This window comes from Drosophila mauritiana, chromosome 2L (assembly GCF_004382145.1).
Source record: "Drosophila mauritiana strain mau12 chromosome 2L, ASM438214v1, whole genome shotgun sequence".
In the NCBI taxonomy this organism is placed as follows: Eukaryota; Metazoa; Arthropoda; class Insecta; order Diptera; family Drosophilidae; genus Drosophila; species Drosophila mauritiana.
Window position 1 is genome coordinate 4,817,732 of NC_046667.1, and position 23,369 is coordinate 4,841,100.

General features: G+C 41.5%; 2 protein-coding genes across 7 annotated transcripts; both read right to left on the reverse strand.

Annotated features, from left to right (window-relative positions):
* Positions 1-109: 109 nt before the first annotated feature.
* LOC117139700 lies at positions 110-3,026 on the reverse strand. Of its 2 annotated transcripts, none has more exons than XM_033302224.1 (4): positions 2,978-3,026; positions 1,986-2,096; positions 1,040-1,126; positions 110-980 (listed from the first exon to the last, which is right to left on the reverse strand). In XM_033302224.1, exons 2-4 carry the CDS (start codon positions 2,053-2,055, stop codon positions 370-372), a joined length of 768 nt encoding a protein of 255 aa, XP_033158115.1. In that variant the 5' UTR covers positions 2,056-2,096; positions 2,978-3,026; the 3' UTR covers positions 110-369. The 2 variants fall into 2 exon arrangements, with proteins under 2 accessions (XP_033158115.1, XP_033158106.1); XM_033302215.1 differs by having other exon boundaries at positions 2,923-3,012.
* A 1,946-nt stretch (positions 3,027-4,972) lies between these two features.
* On the reverse strand, positions 4,973-23,291 carry LOC117137456 (P protein). 5 transcript variants are annotated; one of them, XM_033298928.1, is made up of 11 exons: positions 19,450-19,599; positions 17,037-17,556; positions 8,944-9,050; positions 7,913-8,057; positions 7,771-7,831; positions 6,660-7,703; positions 6,276-6,605; positions 5,872-6,219; positions 5,670-5,817; positions 5,520-5,613; positions 4,973-5,459 (listed from the first exon to the last, which is right to left on the reverse strand). In XM_033298928.1, exons 2-11 carry the CDS (start codon positions 17,111-17,113, stop codon positions 5,375-5,377), a joined length of 2,439 nt encoding a protein of 812 aa, XP_033154819.1. In that variant the 5' UTR covers positions 17,114-17,556; positions 19,450-19,599; the 3' UTR covers positions 4,973-5,374. The 5 variants fall into 5 exon arrangements, with proteins under 5 accessions (XP_033154819.1, XP_033154809.1, XP_033154794.1 ...); XM_033298918.1 differs by having other exon boundaries at positions 19,434-19,599; XM_033298903.1 differs by lacking the exons at positions 17,037-17,556; positions 19,450-19,599 and adding an exon at positions 23,013-23,291.
* Between the last annotated feature and the right edge of the window lie 78 nt (positions 23,292-23,369).

Consider the following 23,369-nt stretch of genomic DNA (forward strand, 5'->3'; position numbering starts at 1 on the left):
GTTGGTGTTTTAATCGATAATAATACAGTTCACTACCCACACAAAACGTTTATATTTGTAAAAGAAAAATACAAATGACGGCAGAAACTTGTAATGTTTAATTTATAACCAGTTTTTAATATATTTAACCAATGTAAATTTTACCTTACATTTATACAATTCTACATGATTTTTACATGACCTCGATTTGACATAAAATTTCTATTGCCTACATTTAGGCTGGCCAATAATGCGATTCACTAACTTAGATTTAGTTTTAATTTTATTTACAAAAGATAGCTAAGCCATACTACACACAGATTTGCTAAGCACCCAAAGACGCGAGCATTTGTATACAGAGGTTAATTAGTAACTAGATAAGCGCACAACCTAAGTGTCCGTCTCCAGACTGACATCCATTAGCTCCTTGGTGATCTCACTTTTGCTCTTGAGAGGATCAGGATTGCTCAGCGTGTTCGTATCCTGGCTGAGAGCAGGTGGTGGCAGTTTGAAGCCACTTGGTCCACCCAAATTAAGGGATCCTCCTGTGAAGACAGGAGGCACTGTTGTGGTGGTTGTGGTGCTGGAACTGGTGGCCATTTTGTAGAGCAACTGCAGCTGCTTCATGGCACTGGTGGGATCTGTTGCCTGTGCATTCTGATAATTGCCTGCCGAACTTTCTTTCACCAGCTTCTTGGGCTGATCCTTCGATTTGGGCTTCTGCGGCTTCATGCCATTCGACCAGGCCTGCAGCCAGCTGGCCCCATTCCTCTCCGTGGAGCTCATCAATCTCTCCGCCTCCTCCATCACCTGCTGGCGGTAAAGTTGACGGGCCAGAGCCTTCTGATCGCTCTGGCTCACCTGGCGCTTGTTGAACGATTGATCATCCTGGCTGGGCTCGCCGATGGGACGCGTCTCCTTCTGGGGACCCAGTTCCACCATCACCTGAAAGTCCGCATGCTCGCCCAGGCGAAAGCCAAAGCCCAGACGGGAATCAGTTCCTGTTTCCATAAAAAATCGCATTAAATTAATGGTTCCATTTGTATATACATCATCTTACCCTTTTTAATCGGTGGTATATTGGAGTAAACTATGGATAAGATGGAGGGCAGTTCCCGGGGCACAATGAAAGCTGATGCATTTTGTGCTGTAAAAGTATACAATATTTAATTGACACGACCAGTCCAATGATTTTATCTCTCTTCTGCTGGCCAAGCCCCAGCACTTATGTAAATTTTGGGGCCAAGTTATTTCAGGGCGGATTATGTAACCGTTTTATGGTCTTGGCTTTTCGGATTCACGGATGACTAACAGTGCGTATGCTTAATATCTTACGGCTCTAAGGTCCGTTTCACTTTGAAGGTCGCTGACAAATTCAGAGTGATATCTAGATAATAATATAATGTGTAATAAACTTTTTTAGTCTTATCATATTAATTATCCAGAAAATACATGTCGATTAAAACAATTCTCTTGTACAAACTGATGCGTTTTAATTCCAAGGAAATTAATCTGCTAATAAAATAATTAAGAGTAATCTAAGGGTGACTAAGTAATCTCTTTAAACCAAGGCTGTGTCTCCGAGTATTAATGTACTTCATTCACTTAAAATGCTTGATCTTATTATTTTATTATGATTTTTTCTCGCACCTAACTAGTTTACCATTTCAATGGAAAAATACTTAATGATTTTACTCCTTGTACATTGATCGCAAAGAACCATTAGGTAATAAAACTCCACAAAAAACACGAATCACATTGCGAGACAGACAATGAGACCCATAGACGATCCACAGGTTAAACAACATCTGCGGCTATCCGACGACCTTGACACAAAGACCGGCAACAAGTTGGAGCTCATGTGAGAGAGCTGAGGGTGCCAAAGTCTGCCGTGGAACCGAACTGAAGATCTCGATAGACTGTCGCCGGATCGGTGGAAGTAGTTGGACCGGTTACAAATGCTCCAATCTGGGCGATTCGAAAGATTTCGAACTCAATTTACTTACTGTGGAGCAGGCCGATCAGCACGGGCAGCCAGAGGCTAGCGAAGCCCCATTGTTTTGGCCAAGACATCATGGCCAGCAGCAGCAGTCAGCATTTATGTGGAGCCGCAGAAACTGCAATTACACACAGGCTATTACTTCATGCCACCAGCGATATGATATGATTACTACAATATTTGTTGCAGAATTTTGCTTTTTTTTTTTTGCTGCAAACTGACTCGATTTTGGCGCGTTTGCGCAACACTCAGAAAACCCGATTTCTGACTTGAGGTTGGTCAGGTTGTCCGCTTGAAAACGAATAAAAAAAAGCAGGTGCGTCATTTGGATAAATATTTGAAATATTTGAGTTGCCAGGTTGTCGTTGGCCGCATTTGTTTACGCGATTTCGATTCAAATGCGATATGCAAACACAAACACACACACATACCATTTCATACCATACTATACTATACTATGTTTTTTTTTTGGGTCTGGCTCGAAATAAAAGCGTAAATACAAAAATCCACAACGGCAACAACACAGCAACGCGGTTTGGAAATCACTCTCACTTTTGTTCAATGAGCTTCGCATTGTTGCTGGGTTTTTTATGTTTTTATTTTTAAGGCTGTCTTGTATTCGTTTGGTTGGGTTTTTTTTATTTATTTATATTTGTTTTTCCTTTACAGTTTGGCCTTGTCTCATTTTGGCCCTGATTGATTTCTGACTTCTTTCGGCACTTTTTTTACTGCTGTAAATTCATTTACACGCTAACTTCCCAAATTGCTGCTAATAAACTGGGCAAACATCGCGCAGAAATTTCGGATCGCATAAAAATGAAAGTTAGTGGTCTCAAAAATATTCGTTGCTTGCTATTTTCGGCAGTACTGCAATTTATCTTTTTTGCTCTTTGAGCAACAACAAAACGCAACGCACATACGAATGGCATAATTATCAAACTAACGTATTTTCGGTTCAATTCAATTCGATTCGATTTGAATTCCTTAGCGAGTGCCCACCGTATTTCCAGTGACAACTTGTCCGCTGCGCGTCTGCAAGGCAACTGAGCCGAAAATCGAGAGTGTCTGCGGTCGTGCAACACGCGCTAAAATTCCAACACACTCTCGCTCTCTGCGGTAAGCTGGACTGTGCACTGAAAGAAAATCAGTGTATGTGTCATACTTTAGACTTAAATGGTAGGTATTGCATTAAATCAGACTCTTAAAAGCTTAAGGTTACTTTATCTATGATTTTTAATACCAAATATGTTTGAAAAATTTCAAAAAAATATGCTATGCATATTCTATTCTAAAATCATTATTAAGATTATAAAGGTATTACATATTTAATTTTCTCGCATACCCTATCGTATTATTTTCTAATTCACATAAATATTACAAAATAATTTAAAGTAAAAAATATGTATTTAAATCTTTGAATATTTAAAGTGATATAATTCTTTATAACTAGACCATTTTTTTCACTGTACAGTAAATCACGTAACTTTGCGCGGTAGCTGCGTACTCTCTTTCCATTTCCATTGAGCCGCTCTTCAAACTGAAACTGAAACTGACTCCAAGTTCGAAACTGAAATTGAAACTGAATCTGAATCTGAAACTGAGACCGGCTGTTGGCATCTGCTCCATTAACGTCATCATCCGACGGAAATTGGCGCACTTTGCTTGGACCGGAGTTATTATGCCTTCTGAGGTTTTGGGTTCACTTTTTGTAATTTCTGTACCCCTTTTTTTTGGCACATTTTTGCGGCATTGTGAAAGGTTGCTTTGGGGCTTTTCATAAAACAAAATATGAAAAGGATGGGCTTTTATTGAGTTTTATTTTTGTGGAGCCTATAGCGGTGATTATGATCAAGCTGTGAAAAGAAAGTACGCAAATTAATATATTGCATTTTAAAAATATGTTATGCAGAACCATTAATTAGCACTTGTAGGCAAAAATATAAAAATACCTCTTAACCGTTTACCTTTTGACTCTTTGCAAATGTTTTTAACAACTTTGTAGGTTCATTGCGCCGCGTAATTACCATAAATGCCAATGCCTCTTTGACGAATGCCCCAACATGAAAGGGTCTAATATGCATATAGTAACCAGTGAACCCCGACGATCGTTTCGCCTAGTAACAATATGGATTATATCGCATTGTATGCATACTTTGCATAACTCAGCTCCAATTGACATATAGACTAAGTCCACATGCCCCCTTTAACGACCCTTCGTCTAATTAACGAAGACGCACGTTGTAACTTTATGACGTACATTTTGTTTAATTACCCTACGCACATGCAGATGTGCCAAAAAACACCAGTCAAAATATTTATGTAATAGGCGTTGGCAGACTCACACACACAAATGCACAGAAAGAAACTTAGATATGTAAAATATTTACCCTATAAAAATATCTAATATGAACGTTATTATTATTACTTGACCTTTGAGAACTATTTTAATAAAATAAAATTATATTTATTTTTATTTAAAAACACACCTTTTCTTTCAGTGTATTTGCCAGTCAAAAACAAACAAGCTGAGCGGTCAATGCATGAAGTGCAAATAGTTTGTGAGGCTGCATCTGCATAATTGCCATTGCAGTGGACTCCTCTTCACTTTTCAATTGTTTGCCTTGCAATTGTTGCTAAAATTCATAAAAATAAACAAAAAGAAATGCAAAATGAATACGCTACTGGAACTATACAAAAAGAAAAACCCAAAAAAACGAACGAGCTTTTTACCAATGCATCTGAGTTAAGTTTAAATTTGTAATATTTTTTATAGCATACTTTTTTGCTGTTTTCCTTACATTTTGCAAATGTAAAAACATTTATGTATATTACACTTTTGTAGAGTTATGAAAACAACTTTATTTTTTTATTACTCAATCATAAACACTGAAAAGTCTTTATTTAGCAAAAGAAATAAAACATGTGTGCCGCCATTAAATTTTTACATTCCATTAAAAAAGGTAATAACAATCTCTTTAAATTAGTTTATTTGTTTCGTTTTTATTTGATTCGTATTCATACATTTAACATTTAACAATTGTTTCACAGTTCAGCGACAGTATTAATTGTAAATAATTAATTTATATTTATTTTAATTCTCTTAATTGTTGTTGTTTGTTATGTTATTTATACTACACACTACACTAACAACGACGTGTAAAAATAAATGTATTTTCATGTAATATTCTTCGTTTCCGTTTCTCTCTGTTTACCCGGAACCAACACTTATGGCCAACGCATAAGGAGTTGATTCCCATCTAGCTTGGTGCTGCTTCCGGCATCGGAAGCCGGATGTGTGTGGGCATCCGGAACAGTTTCTGTCCGTTAGGTAACGAGGTACAGTGCGCCTTGTTGCGAATCGACACAGTCAACTCCTTCATCCACGGGGGCCCTTCATCAATGCCACGCGAACAGCGAATGCGAAACGAGCAGGTAGCCCGTGGTGACAATGATGCTGCCGATCATGATGGGAAAGCCAACTCTGTGGGTTAAAGAGATGACATTAGCATAGTGTCCTCTTCCAAGGATAACCCGTACTTACTTGAAGAACTGCAGGAAGGTGAACTTGTAGCCGTGCTGCTCCGCCACGCCGGCACAAACCACATTGGCGGAGGCTCCGATCAGAGTGCCATTGCCTGGAGGAAATGGTAACTATAGAATAATCTTTGGAACATAAGTTCAAAGGACCTACCTCCCAAACAGGCGCCCAGGGCCAGGGCCCAAACCAGAGGCTGTAGTGGCAGATTCAAGGTGCTATTCTGCGCCAGTGATATGGTGATCTTGACCATCATCGTGGTCAGCGGTATGTTGTCCACAAAGGCGGAGGCCACAGCGGAAACCTGCCGAGAATAGTGGTTAATAATATGAAATTGAGTTTATGCTGCGAAACTCACCCATAGAATGATCAAAATGGCCACCATCAGTCGCCGATCCTCGCCAACTCCCAGGATAATGCCCTCTGTCATGTTGCCGATCCACTCAATCAGTCCCAGTTCCGTCAGGGCTTCCATGAGAATGAATAGAGCTGCGAAGAAGAGCAGCGTGGACCATTCCACGCGTGCCAGTATGGCCTCCATGTCCTCGATGTCCGCCAGAATGATGAGGAATATAGCGCCCAGCAGAGCTGTCCATCCTAAAGACAGTCTCTGGAGTTCGGGAACCGAGTGCAGGAAAAACAAACTGATCACAAAGAGCAAGGCGGCCGAACACTTGATCAGCAGCGGCTTGTTGCGAATGGGGTACTGCAAATGATCAAATTATTTAATAAGTACATTAAGAAGTATACGATATATCTCACCTTTGCCTGAAGATTGGCCAGAGTTTGTTGGTAATTGGGTGCCGGTTCTATGACCGCCGTCATGCGTTTCTTGAGGCTTCTCTTCAAGCGGTTCACCTTCTTCATCAGTGTCTGCCGCACCAGCTCCTCGTCCTTGGAATAGGCCGATAGACTGGCGGCTGCCCGCTTCCACACGTGTATCTCGTGACGCAGTTCCTCCACCTCCGGCGAGTCCTTGAACTGCAGATCACTGATGTTGCGAAACTTGAAACGCAACTGGATATAGGTCTGCACCATCACCAGCAGAACTCCGGGCAGCATGTGCAAGGTGAAGACAGCAAAATTGACGCCCTGTCAAAATATATATATTAAATTATAGATATAAAGTGCCATATTCGAACTTACATTCTTGGATATGTAGCTATTCGAGGCTATGATGACATTGGGCGGATCCCCCACTGGAGTCAGTGCCCCGCCAATGTTCGAGTAGATGACCATGCACATGAGTATGGGCACCGGATTGAGGCACATGACCTCGCAGAGTCGTATCGTCACCGGAGTCATCAGCAGCACGGTGGTCACGTTGTCCAGGAAGGACGACAGGACAGCGGTGAACAGGCAGAGACAATTGATCAGGGGCCAAACGTGTCCGTTGGTTATCTTGTAGGCATATACAGCCAGATAGTCAAAGACTCCCGTCTCGGAGAGAATGGCCACCAGGATCATCATGCCGAAGAGCAGCAGCAGTGTCTCCACATCGATCCAGCCCATGATGGTGGCCATCGAGGGCCTGGAGTTCAGTGCAGCCAGTATTCCAACCGACAAGGTGGATGCGATGATGGCAGCAAAGGTTCGATTCACAATCTCCCAGATGATCATCACGTACAGACCGCAGAGCACAGCCGCAGCATAGATGACTCCATCGCGCTTGTAGATGGGCGACTCATCCACATTCAGCTGCAGCGGCAACTCCCCCTCGATGGAGCTGGTGAACTCGAAGCTCAGCTCCGTGCGATTAGCCTGGGCCAACCATAGGGGATCAGTGGGACTCAGCTCGAAGGTACGCTGCTTCTTCGTGTCCCTGGTGGCGTCTATCAGATCGGGATAGACCACGTCCAGTTGCCACACCTGGCTGGCGTTCTCGATGTAGATCTCCATGCCCTCGCCATCGAAGTAGCTGCGCATCACCTGCACCTGCAGCTGGGGCAGTGGAACACTCGCGTTGATGGCCAGCTCGTTCTCCTGCAGGCGGAAGGGTCCGCGCAGGCCCAGGCCAATCCTCTGCAGACTGGCGGTGGCAATGGGAAACACTCTGGGTGAGCTATTCCTAGGAACACTTATGAGGCTCAGCTGGTCCACATGCTCGTTGTTGGACATCAGGAAGGCGGTGAAGACGCACCAGACCACCAGGAGTACGGCTATCTTGAACCAGATGAGATACTTTCGTATCTGCAAAACAATAGATACAATATCTGATGATATGATCATGCGCAAGCCATTGGTGTACACCACCTACCAAACTCTTGGCATGCGGCTCGGCCTCGTCGTGCTGATCATCGTTGTTATTCTCCAGATCCCTGCAAATGGGCACGGGGAATCACAGAAAACTGGTTGCACTAATTACGTAACTGACAATCGAGGCGCACAGAACTACGAACCTGCCATCGAGCACCCGCACCTGACCCGCCTCGTTCGTCACATTGATGCCGATCTGTGTGAATGGCTGGTTGGCCAGCGCCGTCTCCTCGTGGTGTCCATTCTGCACCCGCAACTCCGACTCCTCCGCGTGCAGCTGCTCCACATCTGCGTTGTACAAAATAGATGCATTTAAAAATAGTTATCCATGCAGGTCCTTGCCGGCTGATTGACCTAACCCTGCCACGGAATTGGCAAATATTTGTGCGGAAATTCACTCATTTGCTGCTCGCGAAAGGACAACTGGCGGTTAACTGTGTCCATGTCACTTTGGCCAGGAATCGGTTTAGTCCAGCTGCCATCTGTGACGTGTTTTTATTATTTTATTGGCCCAGCCGAGCGCGGTAATCGACTCGAGGCTATAAATACCCAGAAATGGCCATGGGCGGGCTGACGGAGACATTGGCCAACGCACTGATGGCTGGACGACGAGGATGCGGAAAAAGGGATGCGGAAAAAGGGCACATTAGGAACTCGAAGGTTCACGACACATTTAATACGGCCCTTGGGAATAACGAACTTATAGAAGCCTTATGCTTGAATTTTCTCCTCGAGAGATTATTATTTGTATGTTTTTGCAGATATAATGATTCCTTTTGGCTGTCTTGAATCTACAATTTAATTCAAATTTTCTGGATAATTTGGCCTCTAATTTGAGGAACCCAGTCAAGATTATGTCCACTTTGCGAACTGACATCATACGTATGCCGGAAAAAGACTGCAACCCTGGCATTATTATAATTTCCAAAGCCCCAAATAGTGGGTCTATCAAAACAATTGAAGATAAGCTTGGACTTAAGTTTTTGGTATGCAAATCAGGCAAAAAAAAAAAAATAGAAAAAACCCAATGTCAATGCCAAAGGCCGACGCAAATGGCAATAAAAAATTCAGCAATAATTGCGGCCATAAAAACGGTGGCCAAACAGCCAGGCATAAAAAGCAAAGGAATTATGTGATACTGGGCAGGAGGCATGATCCAGGACGCAGGACTTACCGCCATGCAGACGTTCGTGCTCCTGGCGAAAGGAGGCTAGACTGGGATCCTGACGAATGCGCTCCGGCAGAGTTCGCCAGACCTGTAAGGCACCTTCTGTTACTTCGCTGCATGTGTGTGTGTGTGGTTGTGGATGGAGCAGGATTCCAAGGCAGGAGCAGGAGTCCGAGAAGGAGCCGCGTTTTGTTACACATCGGGGAGCAATGAAAAGAGAGAGAGAGAGAGAAAAGAAATGGGATTTAATAAGATTAACCGGCTTGTGTTTGGAATTTGTTTGCTCAGGTACTGGGTGGGCGTGGCTCATTTCGCCGCCCGCCCGCCAAAAACATTCAATAAATTTTTAAGCACATCCATATTGATTTTTTCCATTTCGTATTTATTTGATTTGACTTATATGAAGACTTTAAATCGAAGTTGTTTACCCTAAAAGGGATTTCTCGAGGGTCTTAGTCACTTGCTACATGAAGTGGAAAATCCACTTGTGGTTGCCTCACCCAAATGAAAATCTGCTTAGCTCGAAAGGATTGTGATTGACAACAAATCGGAATGGGCTCTTAGGCAGCTGGCAATAAAATCGGATTTTGATAAATATATTTAACCAATTGGTTGCCAAAAAAAAAAAAAAATATAAGCAGACTGATTCTACGTTCATGAATAGAAGTCAGTACTTAAGAATGGTTAAACTTATGATATGCTTATGAATTAAAGATGAATCACCCCAAGCAACGTTGCCCACGTCACGTAGTCCCACAGATAACTACGAACGATGGCAATTCTCATTCTAATAATCCACACAAACCAGCCGAAAGTCATGCCATCATCTGCAATACAGATTTGTAAATCACTTCCAAGAATCTGAGAAGCCGAGCTCAATTAAAGCGCAATGCCAGATGCGACAAGCTCTGAAAGTCCGGAGCGCTTAAAGGTCGTTATCAGTGGAAAAACGCATCGGACCAAACCGAGATGTCTATTTATACTGCTCGTAAAATATTGTTTTCCATTTCAAATGCGACTTTAATGACTCTTTGCCCATAATGACTGCCATCTAGCCAGCTGAGGTCCACCAACTTGATTGGAAGAAGGGAAGGTTTCTGGGTAGGAACGCACTTGGAGGGGTTTGGGAATCGCATCACGTGTGCGGGCTAAATAAATGCAATTTGTGCACTTGGCTCAAGTGGGCACACAAATCTTAATTCAGTCGTCTTCACTAAATTTACTTAGAACGATAAAAAGTGCTCGAAATAAGTCATAAATTATATTTACTTAGCTTTCAATTAGCCGTCTTGATGGACGGACGCGATGTGGTCATGTCATAAATAAAAAAACAACGGAATCAGAAACAAAGACAAGACCGCCAAAGTAATGCTGACACTGATTTTCCACCATATATATATGTACATACATGTATATATGTATACACATATGTATACTAGTATGTAACTACCTAGCGAGTCAGTCATTTTAGCTTGAACTTGCCTCAATTGCAATTATCAGCTTAGACAGCTGTGGTTTTCACAGCTCGTACATAACTCATAAGTTCTTTGATTGCCAAGCGTGATGAGGCGCAATGAAAGGATGTGTCGCTGGCAAGGATTCACAAGAGAACCTAATTGGATAACAGTCGGATCTATGGATTACTGGGAAAACCCAATATTTAATCACTTTTCTGGGCGGTAAAAAATCTCATTAGCAGTTTACTTTAATCTTTCTGGCCTTCTTAACTTAACTTGCTAATGCCAATTGAAGCTAATCAAATCGTTAGCTTCACTTTAATCCATACAAAATGAGTAGAAATTTAAGCGGAGCATGTGCGAACCTGCTCAAACTTGAAAGAATTTGTCAAGCAGTTGCCGCCTGCTCAACGCAATGATTAAATGATTTTGTTGATGGCTCTTAATACTGTGAACAGCTACTTTATGTCACGGCTTCAATCCGCTGAAGTGGGTACAAGTGTCCATGCCAAAGATGGATTCAGCCAACAGAAAGGACACCCACGAGCAGCAGGATATCCTGTGTGTCAAGCAGACAAGCTATCATTAGCCGGAGCCAAACGAGTTTTACGCTCCACCGAAGTTCCCGGCAATTTGTTGGCTACACATTAAAAAATATAATTTATACTTTTGTAAATGCATGCAAATAAATAAAAGGCTTTACTACAGTTAATAAACTAAGTGAAATATGGTCTTAACTTTTAGCACCTTATGGGCTTGAAAAAAACACACTACTATATCATTAGCTATATAGTTTTTTCTTCTTTTTTTTGCTCTGTAGAAAAGGTGAACCGCTGACAAGCTGCTGAATACTAGAACACAATTTATTTTCATGCTCCCCACATTGTGACACATACTCATCCTCGTATGCGTTATCCTCGGCGCTGCTGTTGTGATTGTAGGCCATCCTTGGCAGGGGAAATTTTAAAAGTTCAGGAGCTTCGCGAAACGTGACACTCAACAAGTATATTTTCGTATTTATTTGCGGAATATATAGCGTATTATTATTACGTAAATCTACACTCGCGAAAGCCGGGGAAATTGTGAAATTTCCCTCGTTAATCGCATATTCTTGCGCCGCTGGTATGGATAATGGATAGTGGGCGATATCGGGGAGCAGCGCCGATCTTGTTGAATTGAATAGCGGGATCGCGTTGCCTTGACCGACCACCACTTGTTGCAGCTGCTGCACTCTGCGCTCTTGATTGTCGCGTGCCCTTTGCGGTGCTTTCGCTTTGCTTTGCTCTTTGCCGCCGATCGTGTTTCGGATCGGGCGTCTATATGCGGTATATATGCGTTCGAAAGCTCAAGCGGTACTAACTGCCGTACGCCGTTTTTTACCCTATTTTGTAGGTTTTAATGCACTCGCTGTCGCTGCGCAGTCGCGCCGCTGTCGCAGCGCAGCACATTCGTTCGAATTTCAGGCGAAGCAGCGCGGCAAAGAAGAAGGTAAGCACCAGCGCTCATTATTCGCATTTATGCTTTCCCGGCGGCCACTGCAAGTGCACTCGAAAATCAACAGTCAACTCGACCGATCACCGTTCGTACACTCAGAAAAATCCAAGGCATTAAGTGTAAATATATGGCTTGCAAAAAGATATGGCAAAGAAAAAAGAAACTAAGATGCACTTAAATAAGTGAAAAATAAAAAAAAAATAAATAAAAATGAGTTCCAACATAACGAAGAAAATTATAAATATATTTACATGTCAAAATATATGCAAAGTCAAGCACAGAGAAATAAAAATGATTTATTAAAAAAAAAAAATTTTATTTAAAGTAAACATCTTAAAGTCACTACTTCTTTCAATCTATTTTTCTGAGTGCAGCTTAACCCAAGTTTTGGCTCCCTTTAATCTCCACTCCCCCTCCCCTTGCCCACCCACTGCATAGGGGTTCTGTTTTCATTTTCGGCTTCGTCGAGTGCCCTCTCTTTCGCTCAGTGTTTACTCTTCCGCTCTCTTCAGTCATTGTTGTTATTGTTACTGGCGTTGGCTTATTTGCACTTCTTTCAATTACACTTGATTTATCACATTTGACAGTTGCTCTGCGATGCTTTTGATCTTGCGCTGCGCTACGCATAGTTCTTTGGGAACTTATGATCCATAGAATACTTCGGTATTGGAACATTTTCTATAATTTCAATACATTTAACTTCTTTAATATCCCAAAAAGTAATAAGACCGATAATGCATAGAAATTAAATAGTGATTGGGTATATTTTCAAATTTATAAAAGTTTGGAACTCATTCGCTGGTCTAGAGTAATAAGACCTTTCTTTCTTATCCAAATTCATATAGTATAGTAACTGAATTATTAACAAACACTCTCGAAAATAATGTACTTGTAGCTCACTTGATATAGTTCCAATTATAAATTCTATTTTAAGCCGAAACCCGATACAATTTTCATCAATTTGTTCCGCTCATTTTAAACGATTTTATGACACGAGATGAGCTATGAACCCGGTCTTATAAACACATAGTATAGGTTGATTCTGCAATTTGGCGAGGAAACAACAGCTGCTCAAGGTTCGCTTATTCTGTTAAGGAGCCGCGCGAATTATGAAATACTCGTGGACCGCCGAAATTGCGGGCGTATTCAGTGGATGCTTCGCGGGGCCTTGGAGTTCAAGGGTGCCCCTTCAATTCGCATGCAAATTTGGGAAATTGAGCCAAATCCGAACGCGCCCACGTGATGCGAAATTCAGAGCGTATATATTCGTTTGAGACATCTCTATGTATATATATACATATGTACATATCAAAGTAATTGAAAGGCAGCCCAGGGAAATGGCGCCTGTCAAAACTTTCAAACAGACACATTTGAGAAGCGCAGATTTTCGCCGCGTAAGCGTAAAATATTTCAAGCTTTTTGGCCAACTCAACAGAAAACGCTGGCTGCTGACTCACTGACGTCACAGGTGTGTTCCGGCCAAGTTTGCATAATGCGACAGGTAATGCTATACTATGCTTTTTCCTCAATAGATTAGAAAATCTAGCCAGCACAGGGCCACAATTGCAATCTGACACCCGGAGCCACCTAATGATAGCCATTTCGTCGCAGCTTGGCTAATGAAAAAGGTCTTCAAGCATGAAGATATATATAATTATATATACATATATAGGTATGTACATATATCGCCGTGTTGACCAACTGCCACAAGTGTTTGCCGTGGCCGAGTGAAATGCAATTTAATTGAAACGACGCTGGGTTTCGCATTACGGCGGCAAGTTAAGAGCGCTGGCATTGAAACTGAATGGAAATGGATATGGAAGTAGCATAAATCGAAGGGAAACGGAGGCGCCAGTTTAGCGCAAAGTGCGACATTTCGACGGAAAATGGCTTATAGCCGATGGGGCACGCCCCGTCTGAGCCCGATTGTATATATGTTTCTTCAGCGGGCTATTCAATCATACGAAACAATACATTGCTGTCAATTTCAAGTTCAATGAGCAAATTGGTTGAATTGCAGCTAAGTAATGTGCTGATTTAGCTGTCAATTCAGTTCAACTACGATTAGTTAACACATTTTATTGTTATGTAAGAAAGCAAAACAAGGCAATTATGTTTGATGTACCGCGCTTGTTAAAAATACATGTTCCGTAAATAGCTTCTCAATTTAAAGATATTTCGGCCTGGCATTAAAGTTCACAACGCTTGAGTGGCGAAGCAATTGAAAGTGCACGCACTTTTTTCCGTTTGATAAATTGAATGAACACGCGCTCATCAAACGGCTTTCCTCTAACGCTCGGATGTATATTAAATCAACTCAAACTTGCTTAAGTAAGTCGCACTCACACAGATACGCACGCACACATGTGTGGGGAATAGTGAAAGATGAGCCTATATATATGTATATATATATATATATATATATATAGGTCATTGTGCGGCAATGTGGATAACGAAATTAGAGAGCCGAAAAAACGTTATTTCATCCAGTCGGTCATTCGGTCGGTCCTCTTTTCCATTTTAATTTCACTCTTTGTGTTTTTCTACACACAAGTAAAATGATTTCTAAATTAAAAAGTTAAACAAAAACTTGTTTATATTCTAAGAAGTTAAACTAAGTATTTAAGCATTAAAATATAAGTAGCATATCTCTTATATTGGTTCCTAAAAGTATGCTATGCAAACCTTGACTTGCTCTTAAACCTCTAAAGAGAATATTATAAGAATACCCATGTGTATATTTATTATTTTTATAGTATTAATTTGTTAATAAATCTAGCTAACTTGCACAACTTTTTTCCCAGTGCATGTCATTCGTGTGGCGCTTTCAATGCGACACGCTTCATTAATTTCGAGAAAATTGAAAGCCTGAAACGCTTTGCACTCGGCGTTTGCCATTTGGCGATGTGATGTGTGTAGCGACTTGAAGTCTTATTTGTGTTTATTTTTTTTATTTTTTTATTTTATTTTTAAATCAGGCTGCGGCGGTTGGCAGGCCTCGATTAGCAAGTTAAATCTTTCGCCGACCGTGCGAGTATTTTTCCACTGCAAAAAATGCGAGTTAATTAATTGAAAAGGCGACGTGTATTGCGGCTCCATAGAGTGGCACAGCTGCTCCGCAGAGCGGCAAGTGGGGAATAGCACACGTTCCTAATGGGCTCATAGTCACACGTTTCGACGACGCCTCCATAAATCGAACTGTGACTTCGAATGGCCATTTCGCCAAGGGCAGGGCTAAGTGGGTGGGTGGGTGGTTGGTTGGGTGGTTGGGAGTGGGTTGGCATAGATAGGTTCATAGGTTCAGCTTGCAGTCGAGTGTGGTATGCAAATTGTGGGCATAGCGGTAGTGCTAGCTTGCATTCATTTGCATTTTTAATTTCCACATACTTATTACTTACTCGCAGTGAATCAAACTGCAGTTGTAGAATATTTTGCTTAGCTAATTAGTATTCAGTTTTGTTTAGCTTATAATTTCTTTGGAAATGCTTATTTATAGATATTGTCACGTCATATCGGATTGAATTGCTTGTAGTTTGTTAGCTTAACTTGTTGATTCTTCTAAAGATTTTGGATTTCCTTTTTCAGCTTTTACTTACATAATATTTAGTTTTAAATGAGTTGTACGACCTTGCGACCTTTACATTGTCTTTCGCGTCAAGTGGCAGCTGGAGTACCTTAACCCAATTTCGGCATTAAATGCTTTAATTATTCATGTGTCATTTTTATGGCCCTCGTTGTCGTCGACGTGGCTCAGAAACACACATCCTGGCGGGCTGGTAATCACATTTTGAATGAGCTCGGAAGAATGCAGAATCGTGGACTGAGACTGGGCCAGCATTTGACCTTGGCTGGGTGGACGAGGTCGTCGTCGCAGTTCGCGTTATGCGAAGGAATTTTTACTTTTAGCTGACCCACATTTGGGTGTTAATGGCCTGCCTAAAAAACGCCGACTAGACCACGGGGCGGATGAGCGATGGGTGTGGGCCCACGTTAAGCATACGAAGTGTGGGCAGTCCAAGTGCTGCTCCCAGTAAAACAAGTCACACAAATTGAAAATTAATTGCAGAATAATTTGGCTGCATGGCGGACTCAGTTTTCGATTTGTTTCTCGGCTTTGTTGATTTTCCTGCCGGCCATTCGCTCAAATAAATTAATTAGTATTTGTCTAAGAACATCTCTTCTTTTTTTAGTCCATTTTAATAGGAATGGAAAGGAAAAACGAAAAGTTCGAGTCACGTTGCCAGGACACTTTGAGGAGCCATCTGACATCCCGATTGATGGATGGGTACCTGGAATGTATGAAATATTCCAACGAATTTCTCTTTGCCAATTCAATGAAGTGTTCTGTATTGAAACATTAATGGCAACGGAAACAGGACGCCGCACATTTGTCCACATGTTTTGGGCAAACGGAAATTAAATGTCTGACATTAATTTCTTTCTTGTTTTTCTCATCTTTTCGGTCGACACATGTTGCTGCCATTCGAGGGAATATTAGACCCGTACACGATTACATGTTTATGTTTATGTTGTGGTCGAGACGCCGCACCGGAACTGCCTTCCATCCGGCCCACTCTTCTCCGGAGTTTCAGGCACGTGCTCCTGGCCGGGCCACAAGAAACCCATATAAACATATAAATGTACGAGTATGGGAATTCTGCATTAGCAGATGTAAGGCAAAACAGGTCTCGCCCCATGAACTTTGGCATATCGCAATCTTATAATGGAAAAGGTTCAAAGGGAAACTTTAGCTGAGACAAAAGGAGCACAAAACTCATACCAACTCATGAGCAAAGAATGAATCTCTACTTCAATAGTCCTTAAAATGGGTAAAATGTAGATCTAAGCTAACAATATTTAAAGTTACTTTAAATGTTTCATAAATGGTATATAAATATGGAAAAATGTTGTGCTAATGCTCATGGTTAATTTTACTTAACTTCCATTATATTGACTAATTAATTGCTTTTATGAGCTTTAAATGTAAGCTGCTTAGCTGTTGTTTCAGTTTTCAACTGATTGCCTTTGAAAGGATTAAAACCAGTTCGAATTTTGCTGCTTTTAAGAGCTTATTAAATGGCGAACAAATGGTATAACAAATAATGATTTGTATTAAATTCATGAATTTAATTAGCTATATGAACTTACTTTGGCTGTGGAAAGCGGTCGCTCTTGGTGGACGCCTGTCGGTGGAACCTCAGGCGCTTGGCCACCTTCACCCGCATCCTGAATGGCCAGATGTTCTTGCGCTTCTTGTGGATGCCACTGCCACTCCCACTGTGCCGCCGCTGTCTGGTGCTCGATGCGGCAGTGTGGCCCACTGTGCCGGAGTCCGTCGTCTTGCCGCTTGGATGGTTGTTGTTGCTGGTGGTGATTGGGTGTTGGGTGGTGGTGGCAGTGGGCGGCGGTGGGCTGGGCGCAGCGTGAACACGAACGGGCGCAATTTTGACCGATTTCAATGGGTGTTAAATGAGTGAAGCGGGTGACGTCTAGACGCGATGTGAGATTTAACTTTGGAACCCTTTTCTCTATTATGACCAATTATTATCGCAAATCACAAGAACTTTATTTGTGGGCTTTCAGGCCTTTCTCTTGTACATCTTGATGTAGAACAGTGCTATCTTGTGCCGCCGCTTCATATAAACGAATCACGCATACGCAGTGTTGTCTGCCAGTAGTAAATCAATTGATGAATAAAAATAACAGCTGCTATTCCCGAAAAAGTTCATGGTTGCGTCACGCAGGGATTAATTATTCAGGGTCCAGAGTGACGAAAATAGTCGAACGATAGACGGGCCTAATTGGGAATCAATATTCGTTTAGTTGCTGCCCATGGCCTCGTTTCATCTGGGCACCAAATCAGATGGCACATCAAAAATCCAATCGCAAAGTACAAGGGATGATCACGTACGTCATCGTCCGCGGTCCATGGAGCACGTTCCATCGGTTGATTTCCGATGGGTTTTTTCAGACACCCGTATACTAACGTATTAAGTTCTACTTAATTATGGTGTTTGCTGCTAATTAGTCGGCGTACCCCTTCATACATTAAACAATTTAAGAGTGGCGCATAATTAAAAAACCCAGCCCGAAAACATTTCAAATTATGGCAGGCCATCTGGAGGATTAGGCCGACAGGATGTGGCCAAAATTACGGGTCAAATGCAAAGCAGACACGTGGCAAGGACTCAGTGCGGTGGCATGTTTCAACGAAAAAAAAAATATATTATGTTGCCGAAAATATCCTGTGCGTTGAGGGGAATTTGCTTACATAAATTTCGCTGCGGAATATATTTTTATATATTTGCCAACAAAAAAAAAAAAGGTTTGCTGCGACATAATGTGTCAACAAGGTGGATAAGCCATCTATTCTATTTTGTGGTTCGTGGAACCCATAAATATTCCCGGAAATTTGGGTCAAGCCTGCTTAAAGCCATTTGTTTAAAGAAAGTCCAGCCTTCCTGAGTTTACTTATGACAGCCATTAGTCTAATTAGTAACTGATTTCAGTGAAACATAAGCACTCTTCCAGAACTCGAATGCAAATCAGCTGGAGGGCTGTATTCACAGACTTTTCATTGTTGTGTCAGCAAACTTTTCGCATCCTGGCTGAAGGCTGTCTGGAATCCTTTGGCAAATTAACGCCACAAAAGTTTGGTGTTGTCGAAAACCCTCGAGCAATCACTTAAAATTTATTTGAGTTTTCCCTAAAAGCCATTTTCGTTAGCTCATAAATGCTATTCCAGTTTGGGGGCGGGGCAAAAGTGATGGATGCGATGTGTCACATCTAGACTGGCATGAATATTTCGAATGAGTGTCGTGAAAAGTTTGCAAAGCTTTAAAAAAAAAAACTAACATAAAAGCCTGACACGCATGGGTCTTCATTTCAGTGTTGCCTACTTTTTGGGGGGCGCTATTCATTTTCATTTCCATTTCCATTTCCACTTCCAGTTTCATTTTCATTTTGAGTTTACCACACGATGATGCTATGCTGATGAATCAATTTGTCCTGCGGAATATATTACTTATTCGCGTGGCCTGTCAGTGGTCAATTATTGATTGGGTTGGGCCCAAAAGGAGCGACCCCGACGAGTATCATCCATAAATTATGAAATATTTGCCAGCAACTGATAGGTTAATTTAGCCCAAAGGACCTGCTCACATGCCAACGAATGCCAGAATGTTTAGCCAGTTGCAACGATTCCCGCATAGAAAACCTACTTGAATCCTGGGGAATCCTTCAATTAATTTATATATATATAAATATATATATGTGCATTGCGGTCACCAGACGCTAGGCAATTATTCAGAAAGTCAGAAGCAGACTAATTACGAACGCTTAATGCAAAGGAATTGCTCCTTTTTGGGCCTAATGAGCAGAATTATCCTGAGGTAATAAGAAACTGGAAATATGCGTGGAACAAAGGAAAAATTTCCATAATTAATGTGGGTTTATCTCCACGAGATTGTCTAGCTGCAGCCACAACCCTGAACTCTTCGGAAAAGTCTCACTTGCTTAAGAAGTTATATTCGATGATAAGCTCACTTTGGGTTTGAATTACTTTTTTTGTTGTTGTTTTATGCCCCTATTGTGCACTCAGTTGTTTGATTACTATTTATTTGTATAGCTATTGTTTGCCACTCGAACGCGGATTGCCGGATTGACAAAGTCGCACGTCCGTTTCGAGCGAAAGTTGTAAACTGAATAAATCTGCGGACTCGCCGCCGCGTTCCTAGTTATTTCAGCCGGTTACTGCCGATTCCGATTCCGATGCCCATCCGATGCCGATCCGATGCCAGAGGCAGGCGTAGCTATAGCTACTCATTCCGATACCCATGTTGCTGCTTCGTGCGGCGCCGAAGTCGCAGCTGTTTTCGGTTGAATGGCGCATTGAAAGCGCCGCCGAGAATTGAATGGAACGTGGCTGCTTTCAATAGCTGTTGAATGCCTCAGCTGGAATCGCTGGGATTCCAATGGCCAACAACTTGAACTTGTGACTTTTGGACCGGCAGAATTTTAGTTTTTTATTTTATGAGAAGATTTCTTTGAGAGTATCTCAAGCACAACTTATTTGTATCTGTGGTTAATTATTATTATTATATTATAGAAAATTATTAGAATAGAATTATAGAATATTATTATATTACTTTATAGAACCTTAAGTCATATAAGTCTAATAATAACAAATATATTCTGTTACTATTGCTTACCCCTGTTTCTGTCTAATGACTTCAAAATATTTTGTATACAATAACTTATTATGGCTGTTTCTGCAATTAATACATGTGATTCACACAATATAATCATTTGTTTACTCCAACTTAAGCCTGCTAATTTGAGCAAACGAATTAATCGGCAGACTTAATGCTATTCAGAGCTTAGAAGCCACGAGCAACCGGTCGAGCAATTAGTGCGAATTGAAATCACTTATCATCATACAGCCCAAAAATAGTCATGGAAATGATACGATACAGCATTTGCGAGTATGTAACTTGGAGAACCTCGCCGAAAGCTCTCGAGACTTTCGCAGAAACGAAAGTGAAATCTGCAGAAGAAGGCAGCTTTATCAAATTTAAGGCCGTCCGCTTGTTTATTTATAGGCCAAAGTTGATAAATCCCACTGAGGCTTCCAATTCCGACAATATAGACGTCCACGCGCGGTTCCATTTGCATGTGTTTGTGTGCCACAATCTCGTACATTTTGTTGTATCTTCTGTATGGGCAGACAAAAGGCGAGTTTATCAAACAGCCTCTGCTCAATTTTCACGCTTTTGGCTGGCAATCCAAGTGCGAGACCCAATCTGAATCCCAAAAACCCTAATACCACTGACAATGAAACGCAAACACACTCCAAGGAGCTGAAAGTGAGCTCGTGTATATATTAGTTCTCGTTTGACATTTGAGCGACTTTAAAGCTGAATATTAATGCTCTTTTATTCCGCAATTTTCCTCACCCACATTCAATAGGACGATGGCAATAAAAGTAATAACGCTGATGATATCCACAGTGAGACGCACTAGGTGTGTTTCTTCCAATAGCAATTGTATCTTCAAGGTCTCGGCGGCTTATCCATCTGAATGATATGGGGCATGGGTGCAGTTGATCGGAATTATATGGGTTAAATGCTATCAGCAGCTACTTTCTCTTTACATATCCGTTCTTAAGCTATAGTTTGTTGTAAAACTGTAATACCACATAAGCCACGCTATTGAGTACATTCCATTTCATAATAACAACTAATACATAATTCATTTCCACTCAATTGTGCCGCAAAGGTTGACCCCCATAGTACATTCCATATTCAAGCCGGAACTTTTACAGCCCCTAAGCTCATCCCTTGGCAACAGAAAAGTGTATTTACAGTTTGTGGGAAAATTGTGAGCGGAAAGCCCTCATGTACAGGGCTAGTTATTCGCAACATGCCAAACCAACCCACCCACCAAAACTATGACAAGTTTCCACACATGTCTCTACATAGATGTATGTCATCGTGGGACCACCAAACTTGGATAGCATGTTCCAGGAGGGATCACGTGGTTCTGGTTGGACTTGAAACTACTGAATGACCTTTCATTTGCTTGTCAGAGAGTCAGCGTAAAAATGGGCAGCCACATCAAAGTGTTCAGCTGTCGGTGCGAATAACTTATAGCCCATAATCCCAACTGTATTTAACCCTTCCCCTCTTTTCTTTAGTAGCCATAAACTTTGCCAATTGGCCAACGGCAATTATCGATGTGTTAGCTGTAATTACTTGGTATCAGCGAATGCAAAAATGCAAATTAATTGCAAGCAATATGCATACAGTACTCAGTGGATTCTACACTTGGTCAAGACGTACTGCTCAGCGTGAGTAAATAAACAATAATTATGTAAATAACGAGCGCTTATATAATAAGCTAAGCGTACTTCAGGTTTGATTGTCAAGAATATGTCAAATGGTAACAGGGTGTCTCAGAAACTAGTTATAAGAAAAAGCCTTAAGTTTATATAAACATATCATTTTCTGTCTGAAATTCTGTTGCTTATTAGTACATATTTTGTTGTTTATGATTCGAAAATATATTGTTCCCAAGTATATTAGTCGACTGCACACACCCTGTATATTTATGAGCAGCCTTCTCCATTGCAACCAAGTGTAACTGCGCTATAAACCAGAGAACTCAGTGATTTACCGTCTCGAGTTTTCCCTTTAATTGTTAATTAACAAGGCGGAACTTTTAATTGAGGACCAACTGCGTATGTAATTCGCATTACCCTAGCTTTTCACTCCACCGATAATTTTGTGTGGGAGTGAGTGCACTAATTTGAATACGACACTTAAGTCGAATGTTTAACTTAGTACAACAAACAGCTGCGGAGGCTGTTGAACGGAAATCGAGAACTATAAATAAAATAATATAATGCAAGGCAAGTCAATATTTATTCGCCATTGTTTATTTATAATCTCCACAGTCTCTGTGCACTTCAGTCTATTCACACGTGTCCAAGGTATTACATTATCGATTATAAGCACCCTGTATCGAATGGTAGTTCCCAGAAGCGAATTGCTTCAACAAAAGATTGGCTACTGTTCTTGGAATTATTCACACAAATTCTAAACAACAATACCTTTGTTTCTGGCATTTTGTTACAACCACAGCGTAATGGAAAAAATCCCTAACAAAACAAAAACATGATTAATTCGGATTAGGAGTACATTTCAATCAGAGTTTCGGAGAAAAGCGCATTTATTACTCTGCTGGAATTCCAACGCATTGGAGTATGAAATATACGAATCTGCTGTGTCTGCTCCAACTAAAAAACAAATAAATTGTAATCAATCTCAATGGAAACCATCTGTTGCGGTTCACAGCGGCTTAAGTTCCACAAAATGTCCTCGAGTTGATTTCTTCTCGGAAAACAAACAAGTCGCAACCAATGGACCGTTATTAAGGAGCTTAGCAGGACATTAAAAGGAAAAGTTTTGGGTCCACCATCTCCAGCAGCACAATTAAATGCCAGGCTAATGAGAAAACGGAACCGGGCCAAACAACAAACGAATCTTCGAGTGGCGGTGGCCAACCGGGCGTATACTTAATATAGAAATAAGCTGACGGGGCGTATACTTGATGCGGCCGACTTACCATTTGCTGCGATGCTTGGCATTCAGGTGCAGCCAACTGATGATCTCCTGCAGCTTCGACTGCCGCTCCTCGTCCTCATCCCGATCGTCGTCGTCGTCCTCACCCGGCTGCAGATGATACGGATCGCGTGTGTGGTCCGTTATCATAAAGCTGGGCTTACTGTATCCATAGGGCGATGTCATTTTGGTTCACCTTAAAAAAAAGCCACTCGATTTCGGCGAAACTTCGTACGCTTGTCACATTTTCATTTGGCCTGCAGGGTCTAAGCCAATTTCCAATTTTCACTTTATTCCTTGGCGCAAATTAATTAAAATTCAGTCAGTCGTTGCTGCCGACTTTTCCACTCGCGGCTGCCAT